This window comes from Thamnophis sirtalis, unplaced genomic scaffold (genome assembly GCF_051295495.1).
Source record: "Thamnophis sirtalis isolate CommonGarterSnake01/CBP01778 unplaced genomic scaffold, rThaSir2_p1.2 scaffold_2, whole genome shotgun sequence".
NCBI lineage: Eukaryota > Metazoa > Chordata > Lepidosauria > Squamata > Natricidae > Thamnophis > Thamnophis sirtalis.
In genome coordinates this window covers 815973-828545 of record NW_028261382.1, presented here as the reverse complement: position 1 = coordinate 828545, position 12573 = coordinate 815973, and the positions used below count along the sequence as shown (strand labels likewise).

Sequence of the window (12573 nt, the reverse complement as noted above, 5' to 3'; positions counted from 1 at the left end):
TTGAGAAATAGCCAACATGGAAAATATCAAAGGGGACACACCACTGAATTGTGTATTAAAGAAACCATTTTCTCCCCAGTGCTAGGAGGACATTTTTTCCCAAATCTGCAGCCCTCTTTTCAACCCAATGTACACCATGAAAAAGCCTTGTTAGTTTTCCTTTTGTTTCTCTCTCTTTACATTCATTTCTTATGAGAACAACACTGGCAACGATAAAGTCACACATATTACTGCAGAATTGTTAAAATCAATTTATAAAAAAACAGAAGCAGCAAGCAGAAATGTGCAGCAAATTCTGCTCATTGTACCTACCTTTTGAGTGCTCACGAGCTTTAAATGGTTTCTTAAAATGTTTTTTAGTCTTTTTAGACTTACGTCCTTCATAATGTAAGCAATTTTACAGAAAAAGGATAAATTAAAGTTAGGAAAGTCTTATAAAAGCAAGCAACAGAAATAAAGGGGAAAATATTAAGAAGATAACTGAGGAAAATATCATTTTTCATCAGAACTGCTAAATTAAATTTCCACAAGCGCCCGCAATTAGAAATCTACTACAATGATAGGCATTTCTACATTTTTCATGTAAGTGTAGATAAAATGAAATAGAGTAACCTTTTCAGTTGTCAAGGTTAATTTCCTAGCTAAGAAATTCTCAAAGCTACTTCAAACTGAAACATTAGTATATTCTTACACAATTTCAATCTGAATTGAGAAGGTATTTTACTAGCATTGCTTTTTCCCAAATGCCCATCAGAAAGAAAGATTTTGTCATCAGAGAGTCCGTGGCTGGCTGGGGAATTCTAGGGGTTGAAGTCCACAAGTCTTAAAGAGCCCAACTTTGGAGACCCCTGGTGTAGGCTGCTAACCTGCCATCCAGCCATTCAACCTCCCTCCTCCAATTGCTTGGCTAGAGAGCTTAAGCATGCGTACCCACCGGGCGTGTGCACAATGGTCTCCAGGCCATGCATGAGATCCGAAGACACGCCTTCATCCACATGACAGCATGATCAAAAAGCAAGACATTTAAAAGCAGAGAAGCAACTCTGGAGCAAGCTGAACCAATGCATGTTTTTTGAACACCGAGACAAGAGAGAGTGCGCCTACGCAATTCAAGAAACAAAACCGTGTCCCACAACCATGTCTGTCGCTGAAAGCGCCACTTCACAGGGAGATTCCCTCTGCCCCGCTCGGTTTTTAATTATGCAAGGCAAGGGGGGGGCTTCTGTCTGAAGACAACGTAAAGGGCGAAAGTGAAAGCAGAAAATTCCCAATATGGTGATATTTCTAGAGCATGGAAAATGAGATTTTTCACGTCCTTCTCTCTCCTGTAAAATTAATATCAACACAGTTATTTTGCCTTTGGGGGCTTTCCAGGAGTGCTCTGCTTCACTAGGACTCTGAAGTAGCTTTGAACACATCAGTCACGTTCACCTCTTAAAAGTAATCTACCTTTTTCTGCTGATTTTTGTAAGGCTTCTTCAATTCTTGACAGCTCCTTCTGTTTATTATCTTGTAGGTATTTCTCTTCTTTTTCTGCATCATATTTAATGCCTGCAAGGAAAACAACAACAAGGAAGTCATATTTTATTCAATACTGCATCAAGGCAATATCTCGACCATCAACCTGCTCTCTTTATATGAACTCTCCCAGAAAAATGAAATATCCTAGGAAATATTGGAAAGGCAGAATATTATATTTCCCTGGATGTGAAAAGGAAGAAACATGCAGTCCGTCTTTCCTGAGATTATGAGTTCCATAATTATAATTATCAGAATCTCCAGAGAGCAGAAATTAAGAATCATATTTTTGTGGCAAGCTCAGAACCTGAATACGATTTCTTAGAATCCAAATGTTATTGGATATTCCCGATCTTCTACTTAACAAGTTTCTTCATCCAAACCACACACTTAAGACCAATGACATAGGGGTAACCATAGCCTGCTGGATGTTTTATGTAAGATTACCAACAAAGAAAGACAAACAATGTAATTCTACGCAGATTCACCTGGGAGCCAAGTTCCACGTACACACAGGACTTAATCCTAGGAGGTCCTGGACTGTGATGAGAGACTCAGATACGCATCGGCTTACTTCAACTAACATTTTACCTTGCCTGGATACTTTGCAAAAGACACCAGGAACTCAAGGTTAAAAAAATGTTTAATTTCAAATTAGTTCCGAGTGTGAAATTTCACACACTTTTCTATTTTGAGTACAAAACAGCTGTGGAAAACAAAGCATTTTGAGAAGGTTTCAAAGGACAAAGACTTCTCAATATTCCAAGTGGGAAATGTTATGACATTCTATGTTCAAAACAGCTGAGGACTTTCCGCTTTGCGCAGGCTCTATTGGCCATATATCCTATGTAGGGAGTTTTGACACCAACCCGATACAGGTCCACGGAGCAATGTCAATTTACCCCAAGAAACTTACTTGCCCCGGGGACAACAAGAAGATATAAGCCTTCTAGGGAGGCAACGACGGCTTCACCGTACAAATTCTTCCAAGGAATCTTCAGGGTAAGCTTATCTAAAAACAAGATATCCTCCATTTAGCCTTCATTGGTTCTGCCAACACGTTAAATAAACTGCAAGTTGTTCTTGCAGAGAACTGTAAGAACAATATTCAAGTGCACCTTATTCCTTAGTCCACGATTTGTAACTGGCCTGTGCCTGGAAACGAACCAACAATAGTAAAATTGCTGCGTTCCTGATTTAGATTTAGATTTATTTTATTTGTATGCCGCCCTTCTCCGGGAGGGACTCAGGGCGGCGAACAACTCAAGGGGGAAAAGGGGAACATAGAACACAATACAAGTACTTAAAATAGCCAAGAATCACACAACCACACAAGTCGAGCGGGGAGGGGAACTCATCAACCCCAGGCCTGCCAGCAAAGCCAGGTTTTGACGGCTTTTCGGAAGGCCTGGAGAGAGGTGAGGGTCCGAATCTCTGCAGGGAGTTCGTTCCAGAGGGAAGCTCCAGATTGAAGCTTCATCTACAAAGCCCGTTTTGCTAAATGGGTGACTGCTAAATGTTGCCTAGCTTCCATCTCCAGGTATTCTTCCAGTGCAGGCCCAGAGGATACCCAGGACCACCTCAACATCATTCTGACAAGGGTGGGTTTTTTTAATCTGTTTTCCTCTGTTTTTTTTTTAATTCTTCTCTTTTTTATTAATTTTCTGTAAGCCGCCCGGAGTCCTTCGGGATTGGGCGGCCTATAAATGTATTAAATACTAAATACTAATACTAAATACTGTGTGAAGAACTTACCTATTTGACCGGCCTTTACTCTAAACGGTACGTCCAGTTCGCTCTGAGCAAGAAAGAGAAGATACCTTTTTCAGCATTGGCCCATAGTAAAAGTTAATGGTCAAGTCAGGGAGGCAGGAAAGGGGACCAGGCACTTCAAGCTGCCTTACTATAGCCAATCCCTGGGGAAGAAAAGTCAATCCCTGGGGCTGGGATACTGAATTTTTCCTTCCTACCCATGCAAGAGCGGAAACATATTTCAGAGAGGCAACTGGGGTGTGGTGGACAAGGGGGAGGAAGGGGAATGACTCACACAGTCATTCCATAAATCTGCTCCCAACTCTGGCTAGTCTCGTTACAGATGAGAGATCAGTTAGGCCAGGGTGAAGATGAAAAGTGGGGCGGGGGGGAATGCTCCACATGCCTGCTCTAACATGGGAAGCTAAAGAAAGCACTAACAGTGTTTCTCAACCTTGGCCACTTGAAGATGTCCGGACTTCAACTCCCAGAATTTCCCAGCCAGCATTCGCTGGCTGGGGAATTCTGGGAGTTGAAGTCCGGACATCTTCAAGTGGCCAAGGTTGAGAAACACTGCGCTAGGAGCTCTTCTTGGGAGGGGTTGGTCTGGCTTGGCGTTTCCCCATTTTAGGACTATATGGAATGGGGCATCTCTTCAACACCACGAAACTTACAGCATGAGCCCCCCAAAGTGGCAAACTGCTGAAATCCAGGATTCTTAAACCAATCAAAACTGCATCAACTACACGTATTAATATAGCAATAGCAGTTAGACTTATATACCGCTTCATAGGGCTTTCAGCCCTCTCTAAGCGGTTTACAGAGTCAGCATATTGCCCCCAACAACAATCTGGGTCCTCATTTCACCCACCTCGGAAGGATGGAAGGCTGAGTCAACCTTTGAGCCGGTGAGATTTGAACAGCCGAACTGCAGAACTGCAGTCAGCTGAAGTAGCCTGCAGTGCTGCATTTAACCACTGCGCCACCTCGGCTCTATTAAGATGATATAAGATTAGCACAGCCCAAAGGACATATTTTGGTAGAGAGTAATTCCCTGAGGATGGGCTCCAGCACAAATCCAAAACCTCGGAGAAACTGAAATGGTTCTGGTGAACTGACCCAGACTGGATGTTATACTTATCAAGTTTGTAAATCATAGTTTGGATCCATGGAAGTAAAAAAAAGATAATTTCCAGGTTGCTTACCAGAGCATTTTCCTTGATTAGGAGGTTATCAAGGGCCACATTGCCTATAAAAGAGAACAAGATATCAATGAGCCACATTCCCCGCATATCGGCCTAATCACAAAAGCTGTGATGTTTACACAGCCACAGTGACAACATCCACAAATAAAAGCATTTTTCTTTTTTAAAAAAATGTAGAATGCCTCCCCAGCTAAGTGTTGAGCCTATTTAGTGACTATGGAATATTGGCTTATTTATGCATTTGTCAATATTTGTCGCCTGCTCTCTTCTTGTCAGTCTTAGGAGACAGCATAAAAACCAAAACACCAAAAACAAGTGTAAAGAAAATGATTGCAACAGAATATTAAAAGGGGATGAAATAGGCAGCGCTGGACACAATTGATTCCCAGCCTTGTTCATTCCTGTTGCAAAACCATGAAAGAAACAAGGCAGTGTAAGAATTGTGTTAACTTTCTCGTGCTAATTTCAATAGCAGCAACACTTAACAAAATTTGGAAGGCGCCATCAGTGAGCAGTGACAAAGAAATAATTGACCCAGAGGAAAAACAAAGTTAACGTTAATCAGTTACTTGGTTTTTAATCTTTGAGAGAAAATGCAGACACATCTGCAAAAAGAAAGTTACCAGAACATGAATAGAGTCTTCTACTACGTAGGTTGAGAACTTCCCCAACCTAAGCAGGAAAGAAACACCAGAATTTTACCGTGAAAGACTAAAACTTCATTTTATTGTAGAGTATTTGACTCGGGGCCAATCTCTAGAAATGGGCTTTGCTGCAACTTCCTACTGCACCCCCCCATGGGTTTTATTCTTATTTATTTTTTTCACAAATAAAATTTTATTTATTTTTTATTAGTACGCAGGTTGCCACTACCAGGCTTAAAAACAACTCTTGCCTCAGCTTCTCCAAATGGAAGGAGGAACATTAAACAGAAGGGGAAGCAGAGCAAAGTGGTTTTGCAGGTGAGGGGCAACCCCCCCCTCCTCCTCCTTAAATGGCTGCAGTTCTCTGGAACCCGCCATGGGTTTTAAAGCAAAAAAGCAGCAGTGCAATTTTTAATCTTAGTCACAAGTTAGACACAAACTTAGGGGTCTCGCAACCAAACTGCTCCATGCTCAAAATGCTTTATTTTTTGACTTGAAGATCAGAAAGGAGCTGAAAATGTTTCCATTTTATGCGCTACCCCTCGTTCTGGCAGCCTGAATCAGAAGGAGATGCGTAAAGCTCTCCCCGTATCAGTTATCTCCAACCAGAGGAGGGCTTTCTGTGCATTTTGGTGAGGAGAGAAGCCAGACCACACAGATGCAAGGTTAAATCGTGGCTACAGCCACAAAGAGCAGAGCAAACTATCAGCCACTTATCTTGATTAAACACTGGATGAACTTTTTTGGGAAAACTTTATATGCTGATTAGTCACGCTAAAAGTTAGGGGAAGCTGCAAGGGAAGGGCAAACTCTGGAGCACTCCGTCCTTGCACTCTTATCGCAAACCCACAGGAAGAGTTAAGAGGACGTCTCATTCCTGAAAAACTGCCATTTCGTAACAGAACACATCCTATCTTCTTAATACCATTTTCAAACCGCTGGCAAGCAAATTTTAAACGCAAAAGTAAAAACATCTCCACCAAAAGCCTCCAGCCAACCTTGAAAGAATCCATTGTGGTTTCAAGCCTGCGAGGTCCCTATCGTTTCATAACTCTGCTATCTCGTGGCTGCATATCTCATGATCTGCAAACTTGAGCACAGTGGTTCTTAGTTGCCACAGGCCAGATGATTTTTTTCAAGGCAAGCTTCAATTCTTCCTTGCCTTTCCCTGCCCCTCCCCTGGTCTGGCTTCCACCCAAAAATGAAGTTTCAATCCCATCCAGAAAGTAAATACACTTTCTGCAAAATTGACTCCACAAAAGCAAGAATCGTTTTTTACAAGAAGCTTAGATTATATGCAACCTTTAAGAGACTTTTTTCAGGAGTCTGTTATCAAAAGAGGAAATAAAAACCCAGAGCCAATGAGGAATGCCTGGCCCGTTTTTCAGAAGCGATGTAAATACAGTACAACTGAAATCCACCTTCCAGGTACAAGTATTCTAATTGGAGACTTTCCAATGCAAACAATCGCAGAACAACAATGTGGCTGGTGGAGAAAATGTTTCCGATTATATTGCAACTGGGAAAACTGGATTGTCCAGTCATTGAGAAATGTATCTCAAGCGAAGCAAAAACTTTGGTTTTAATTCTGTAAATGCCAGAAGTCTTCCTCCTAAGGCTCTGCTGACTAACACAAATGACATTAAAAATGTTCTTTCTTTTCTTAGTCAAATGTAAATGCCACGATGACATTCTTTTAACTTTTAAGCCGGGGTGTTTTGGAAGAAATCTAGCATGAGAGCAAAACATTGATCGACATGTATTTTCAAAAGCAAAACTACGTCACTCTTCTCACATAGCACAACTTAAGGCCGACAGATTGTTCAAAGAACACAAACCAAGAAAAAGGGGTCATGTTTTGAGAACAGGGATGAGAAATACCACGTAAGAGGTTGTGTATTGTACTATTATTTACTATTATTGCTGGAGTGGGAGGAACTCCGCTTTTGGACAAAGCCAAAGGGCAACCAAAACACAAATGGCCAAATGGCTCCCCTCCAGAAAAGGAAACAGAGTTTTGCAGGAGGGGGGGGGGGAAGGAGGCTCCTTGCAACACGGCCAGGAGCCACAAGAATCTCTTGTCGCCACAAAGCGAGACTTGCCAAAGAGTAGCCATAGGTTTATTGTCTGTTTGACTTTAGGTCTTAGCTGGTTTTGTTTTTATTTGGGGGTCCCCCCGTTTTATAGAACACCCCCCACCCCGCCCAGACTGAAGTTGGGTCAAAGGCAATGCATTGAAATAGATAAAAGCAAAGGGGGGGGGTCTGCCAAACTCCTCTCCTTCTGCAGGGGGGGCATGGAGGGGAAGCGCTTCCAAAGGGCGGCTGGAGAAGGGGAGGGGGAGAAGGGGCTCCCTTGGGGTGGGGGCGTCCCCGGGGCTGCCCACCCCCCCCCTCCCTGGGCGGCGGCGGCTGCACCAGGCCTTCCAAGCCCCCCCCCCTTTTCCACCCCGGGAGCCTGGCCTCTTACCCCCCCAGATGCCCAGCTTGAGCTGGGACTTGTTCAGGTTCTCCACGTAGCAGCCCAGGAAGCGGTTCAGCAAGTCCGCCACCACCGACTCCAGCACCATGGCGAAGGCTGCGACGGGCCTTCCTCGCAGGGCGTGGGGGGGGGAGGAAAGGACAGCTGGGCGCGCGCCCGAGAAGGCCGGGATGATGGGGGGGAGGAGGAGGAGGACGCGGGCGCGCGCGCGCGCCCCACGCCGCTCCGCCCTCAGACGGCGGCGGCGCTCCCGCGCACGCGCACTCTCGGCCCCCAAGCGGCGGCTTTTCTCTCCCTTTTCTCACCCGCGCTTTCAAGGCACGGGGTGAGGGTGGGGGGGGAGGACGACGCGCCCCCCACTCACCTCGCGCTTTGGGCGTGGCCAGGCTGCCCAGCCCCGCCCAGGCGCGGCCCCTCCTATTCCACCGCCAGAGAGCGCGAGTCGGCGCGCGACCCTCTCCCCCCCCCCGCCCCGCGCGCCCTGATTGGCCGCGCGCTCGCCAATCGGGGCGCCAGGGAGGCGGTTCCCGTCAGCCGGCGTGGAACGCGCGTCGTCTGAACGCGCTGACCCGCGGCTGTGTCAAACGCGGAGGGGTGGGGGGAGATGGTGACGCGGGAGTTTGGGGCCGGCGAGTCAGCCTCGGGAGGTCGAGGCGGGGATGGCGGCCCCCCAAAAGCAGCCCGGCGGCGCCAAGGCGGTCAAGAAAGGGAGCGCGACCCGCAAGGCGTTCCCACGTGCAGGAGTGGCCTCGCTGCCGCCTATGCGCGGAGGCTGCCCCCGCTGCAGCAGAAGCCGAAGCAGCCCAGCCTCTCCTAGCCTGGCTGGGCCCGGGCACTGCCTGCTGGGTCGCCCAGGGTGGGCGGTATGTGGGCCTGGCAAGAGCCGGCAAAGCAAGGGAGCTGGCCCTCTGCCCGGAGCCCCTCCCTTTCGCAAGACCCCGGCAGCCTCCCCCGCCTAAAAGGGCGCTCACGTGTCTGGGAGCCGCTTCCGACGACCTTTGGCCAAGAGAGCCGCGGCTGCCTGGATGAAAGGGGTGGAGGAGCCCCCCCCCCCCGTGGAAGGGGAGGAAAACCCATTGACGTCTTAGGGCTATTTTTACTTCACTTTGTTTCCAAACACGGCCGGCCGGGGAGGGTGGCTTGAATGCCATGCCGGCACAGCTGGCCTCTCAGGCCGGGGGTTTGGCAGTTGCGCCCCCGCGGAGGGAAGATAATAGTATTATTTCCAATGAACAGGCTACCCCACTCCCAGAGACTCCGGGGGGGGGGGAGCCTGTGTTTAGGACAGTGTTTCTCAACCTTGGCCACTTGAAGATGTCCGGACTTCAACTCCCAGAATTCCCCAGCCAGCGAATGCTGGCTGGGGAATTCTGGGAGTTGAAGTCCGGACATCTTCAAGTGGCCAAGGTTGAGAAACACTGCTTTAGGAGAAGACAAAAAAGAGACGGACCCTGCGTTGGGTCACACAGAGGAGCAATTTCTCCATGACGCTTGTGAATGAATCCATCCGTCCAAAAATCTTTCCTTGTTGGTTATTGTGTCTTTTGCACCTCGGGGCAAACCAAGAGTTTGGGCAATCTTCGTTGATGCTGCCCTTCCCAAAGGGCTGGCTTTTGCAGCGGATACGTACAAATGAAAGACCACACAGATGAGACCTTAACGTCAAGCCAATTTGTCCCCGCGTAAAGTTTGGGGGTCGTGATCTCCTCCTTCAGAGGCAAGGAATGACCTCCCGAAGGAGAAGGGTGACATACGCAAAATGGACTGGTTGGTAGTGGAGAGAAACTAGTTAAGAATCCCAAAGCTGCATGATGGCTAAACATCTCATCTGAACCCAGGACAGGAGCCTTAAGTAAGAGCTTTCACCATGCTCCTAAACACCTCCTGTCCCAGGATGTTTGTTTCAAGAAATCGCAGGTTTTGTGAGCGAGGATAAATATCTAGAATAATTACCTAGAGTTGTATGCCCATCAAAAATACACAGTAAATGTCCAGACTGGAATTTTTAAATAATGTAATTTTTAAATCTTTTCCCAATTTAACAACAACGCCTCCCTTATATAATGTCTTCTAAAATAACCATGTGGTTTATTTCCCTTATACCATAAGAAAGCATGCCATCCCAACAGCAAATCGTGACCTTCTACGTTCAATAATCTAGAGTTTTTAAATGATATCCACTCCTTAATCCACATCAGGTTTGCTGCCTGATAGTATAGCTCCCAATCGGGTAAACCAAAACCTCCTCTTGATCTAACATCTTGTAGTAATTTAAGCTTTATTCTAGCTTTTTTCCCTTGCCAAATAAATTTCAAAACTATTTTATTTAAGTCTAGAAAAAAATCCTTACCCAGTCTAATTGGGATTGTCTGAAACAGATATAGAATTCTAGGTAGAATGTTCATTTTAATTGTGGAAATTCTTCCCATCATTTATAAATGCAAGTTTTCCCATTTCTCCAAATCGATTGCTATTTGTCGTTTTAATCTGGTATAATTATCCTCTTTAAGAGTGCTACATCTAGGTGATAAATATATCCCCAAATATTTAATCTTACTTGTGTTTTGAATCTGCAACATTTCTGACAACTGTTCCTTTTGTGTAGCTGAATTTGTGAGCAAGGATAAATATCTAGAATAATTACCTAGAGTTGTATGCCCATCAAAATACACAGTAAAAATATAAAGCATAATATAGGTAAATAATATTTGGTCATAAGTAGCTAAGTTCAAATAAATAAAGAAATGTACATAAAAATGGATAACAAATAAGGTGATTATGAACGCAAGATAGAAATGTATAGAAGGGAAAACACCAACTGCAAAGAAACCGATTCGGAACTGCGGTATGATATACGATGGACCTTATTGTTCCTATGTTGTTTTTAAGTTACGTGTTTGTTTCTGTTGATGTGCTTATGCGTTTAAAATAAAAAAAAATTATCACGCAAAATACACAGATAATCCTAATCGTAAACTGTTACTGAAAAACGAACCCTTGCTTATTTGAAATAATTTGGAATTTCTCTCCTGGAAATCATGAGGAATTTGAACAAGTGCCATCCATTTTTAAGAGAGATGAGTCTACTACGGAGAAGAGGGACCTTTTGTTTCTAAAGGCTGCCTATCTGCAGATTTCCTTTCCCTGTGCTTGCTGATGACGCTAGAGAACGTTCTGTTTTGTCTCCCTTTCTCGGCTCCTCCCGAGTGGTGAGTTTCCTGGCTTTATCAGTGGCCGATGCAGCCTGTCTGTTCGTCCACAGCACGGCACACGGCATGGCATTCCTCTGTGCTACGCTGGGTTGAACAGACTGCTTGTTTCCAGAAAAGCTTGTTTCAGAAACTCAGGGGGAAAAAATGATGGGGCAATTGCTCAGAGGGATGAGTGGACATGTGTTTCCATTCATGCTGTGATGATGCTTGGAGGGCTCGCTCTCCCCCCCCCCTACGCTCCCCGAGCTCCTTTCCAGAGGTAATAAATAGGGTTACCTGGCTACCTGAGAGACCGCCTCCTGCCATTTACCTCCCAATGACCAATAACCAACACAGGTTGGGCCTCCTCCGGGTGCTGTCGGCGGCTCCCCGAGGGAGGGCCTCCTCTGTAGCTGCACCGGCCTTGTGGAAAGAGCTACCTACTGAGATCCGGACCCTCACCACTCTCCCGGCCTTCCGTAAAGCGACCAAGAGCTGGCTGTTCCGGCAGGCCTGGGGCTGTTGATTAAAATCCAGCCCAATTTGATGAAATGGATGTTGTGTTGATTTTAATTCTGTAATTTTAAATGTTTTAAATGCTCTTACTTGTTGTGAGCCGCCCAGAGTCCCAAGGGAGTGGGCGGCATACAAATTCTATTAAAGTTTCGAAGTTTCTAGGGTTGCCTGTTTGAAAGCAATATAAAGCAGATCACTTGATGCCTTTTGGCAAAGCAGATCTATTGCTCAAGAGCAATAAATTAGGGACAGGTTGCCTCTGGAACTAAACGTTGCAGTTTATACCCTTCTCCCCCAGAGATAAGTGGAAATTGGTATAACGTGCAAACACAGCCACTGTGGTCTGTACACTGTGATTCATGCTTGATCACACAGTGGTTTATTTGCACGAAGGATAAAATAATTCAAACCGGATCATTTATTAGTGACAGTCATCATGTTTTCTCCCTAATCAGTTGTCTTTGTACAAATGTTCTGGATAGAAATCTCGAGTGAAAACTTTTTTATGCGTTTACTTTTTTTCCTCTTTTGTTTTCGGTTCATCTTTCTTGCTACTAAGCCAAGTTTTGATCTTTTATTTTCTTCAGTGTAAAAGCAAATGCACACCCTCATGGGCCTCTGCATTGCTAAGTCGGAGGGGCCGTTTGGGGTCTGGATCCCAGTCCTTGACCAGCGCTCCCAGAGGTTCGCCATGTAACGCTCCCGTGGTTCGTCCATGAGGCCAATGTGGAGAAAAGACAGGACACGATCTTTCTCGGGATGGAGCGACCCAGATTGGGGGTCTGAGAGCCCCTTTTATTGAGATAGGACAAAGGCAGGAGGAGCAATAGCATGTGAGTAAAAACAGCCTGTAAAAGTACAATTTCTAATCTACTGCTCAGGGAAGTTCTGTCTATATATGGTCAAATCCTGGGCGTCAATGGTAGGGCACATCTCAGGATGTTATGTTATGAACTATCAGGATGTTATGGAGTTTTAGGAGTTTGTTTTCTCCTGTGTGGTTCAGCGTGGCTCTGCATGCCCCGTTATGAACTGGGCCATGGGTGACCCACACCTACACAAGAAACTATATTACAACATCGCCAGGCATGCTCCTCCTGCGACTTCCGCACACGCCCCTTCCTGGGCTCCTGAGGGGGACCGTTGCGAGGGCTACCCGGACAATAAAAGCAGTGCTGCCGTCCATCCCCTTCCTACCTCTCTTCTTCCCTATCCAGTGGCCACTTCCCTGCTTCCGCTCTCCTGCTTGCCCACTTGCGGGCTCAG

The 12573-nt window shown here is 45.8% G+C and overlaps 1 protein-coding gene across 2 annotated transcripts in view; it reads right to left on the bottom strand.

Annotated features, from left to right (window-relative positions):
* Positions 1-7722, bottom strand: part of VPS13C (vacuolar protein sorting 13 homolog C) — a 70095-nt gene extending 62373 nt beyond the window's left edge. Inside the window, exons 1-7 of one of the 2 annotated variants that reach the window (XM_087703955.1) lie at positions 7589-7722; positions 4476-4519; positions 3274-3316; positions 2435-2530; positions 1450-1551; positions 935-985; positions 313-378 (exon numbers count right to left, since the gene is read on the bottom strand). In XM_087703955.1, the coding sequence (XP_087560081.1) occupies positions 313-378; positions 935-985; positions 1450-1551; positions 2435-2530; positions 3274-3316; positions 4476-4519; positions 7589-7688 (502 nt within the window). In that variant the 5' untranslated portion in view covers positions 7689-7722. The remainder of the gene's footprint in view (positions 1-312; positions 379-934; positions 986-1449; positions 1552-2434; positions 2531-3273; positions 3317-4475; positions 4520-7588) is intronic. The other variant, XM_087703957.1, reaches the window with a different exon arrangement.
* Positions 7723-12573: the final 4851 nt, after the last annotated feature.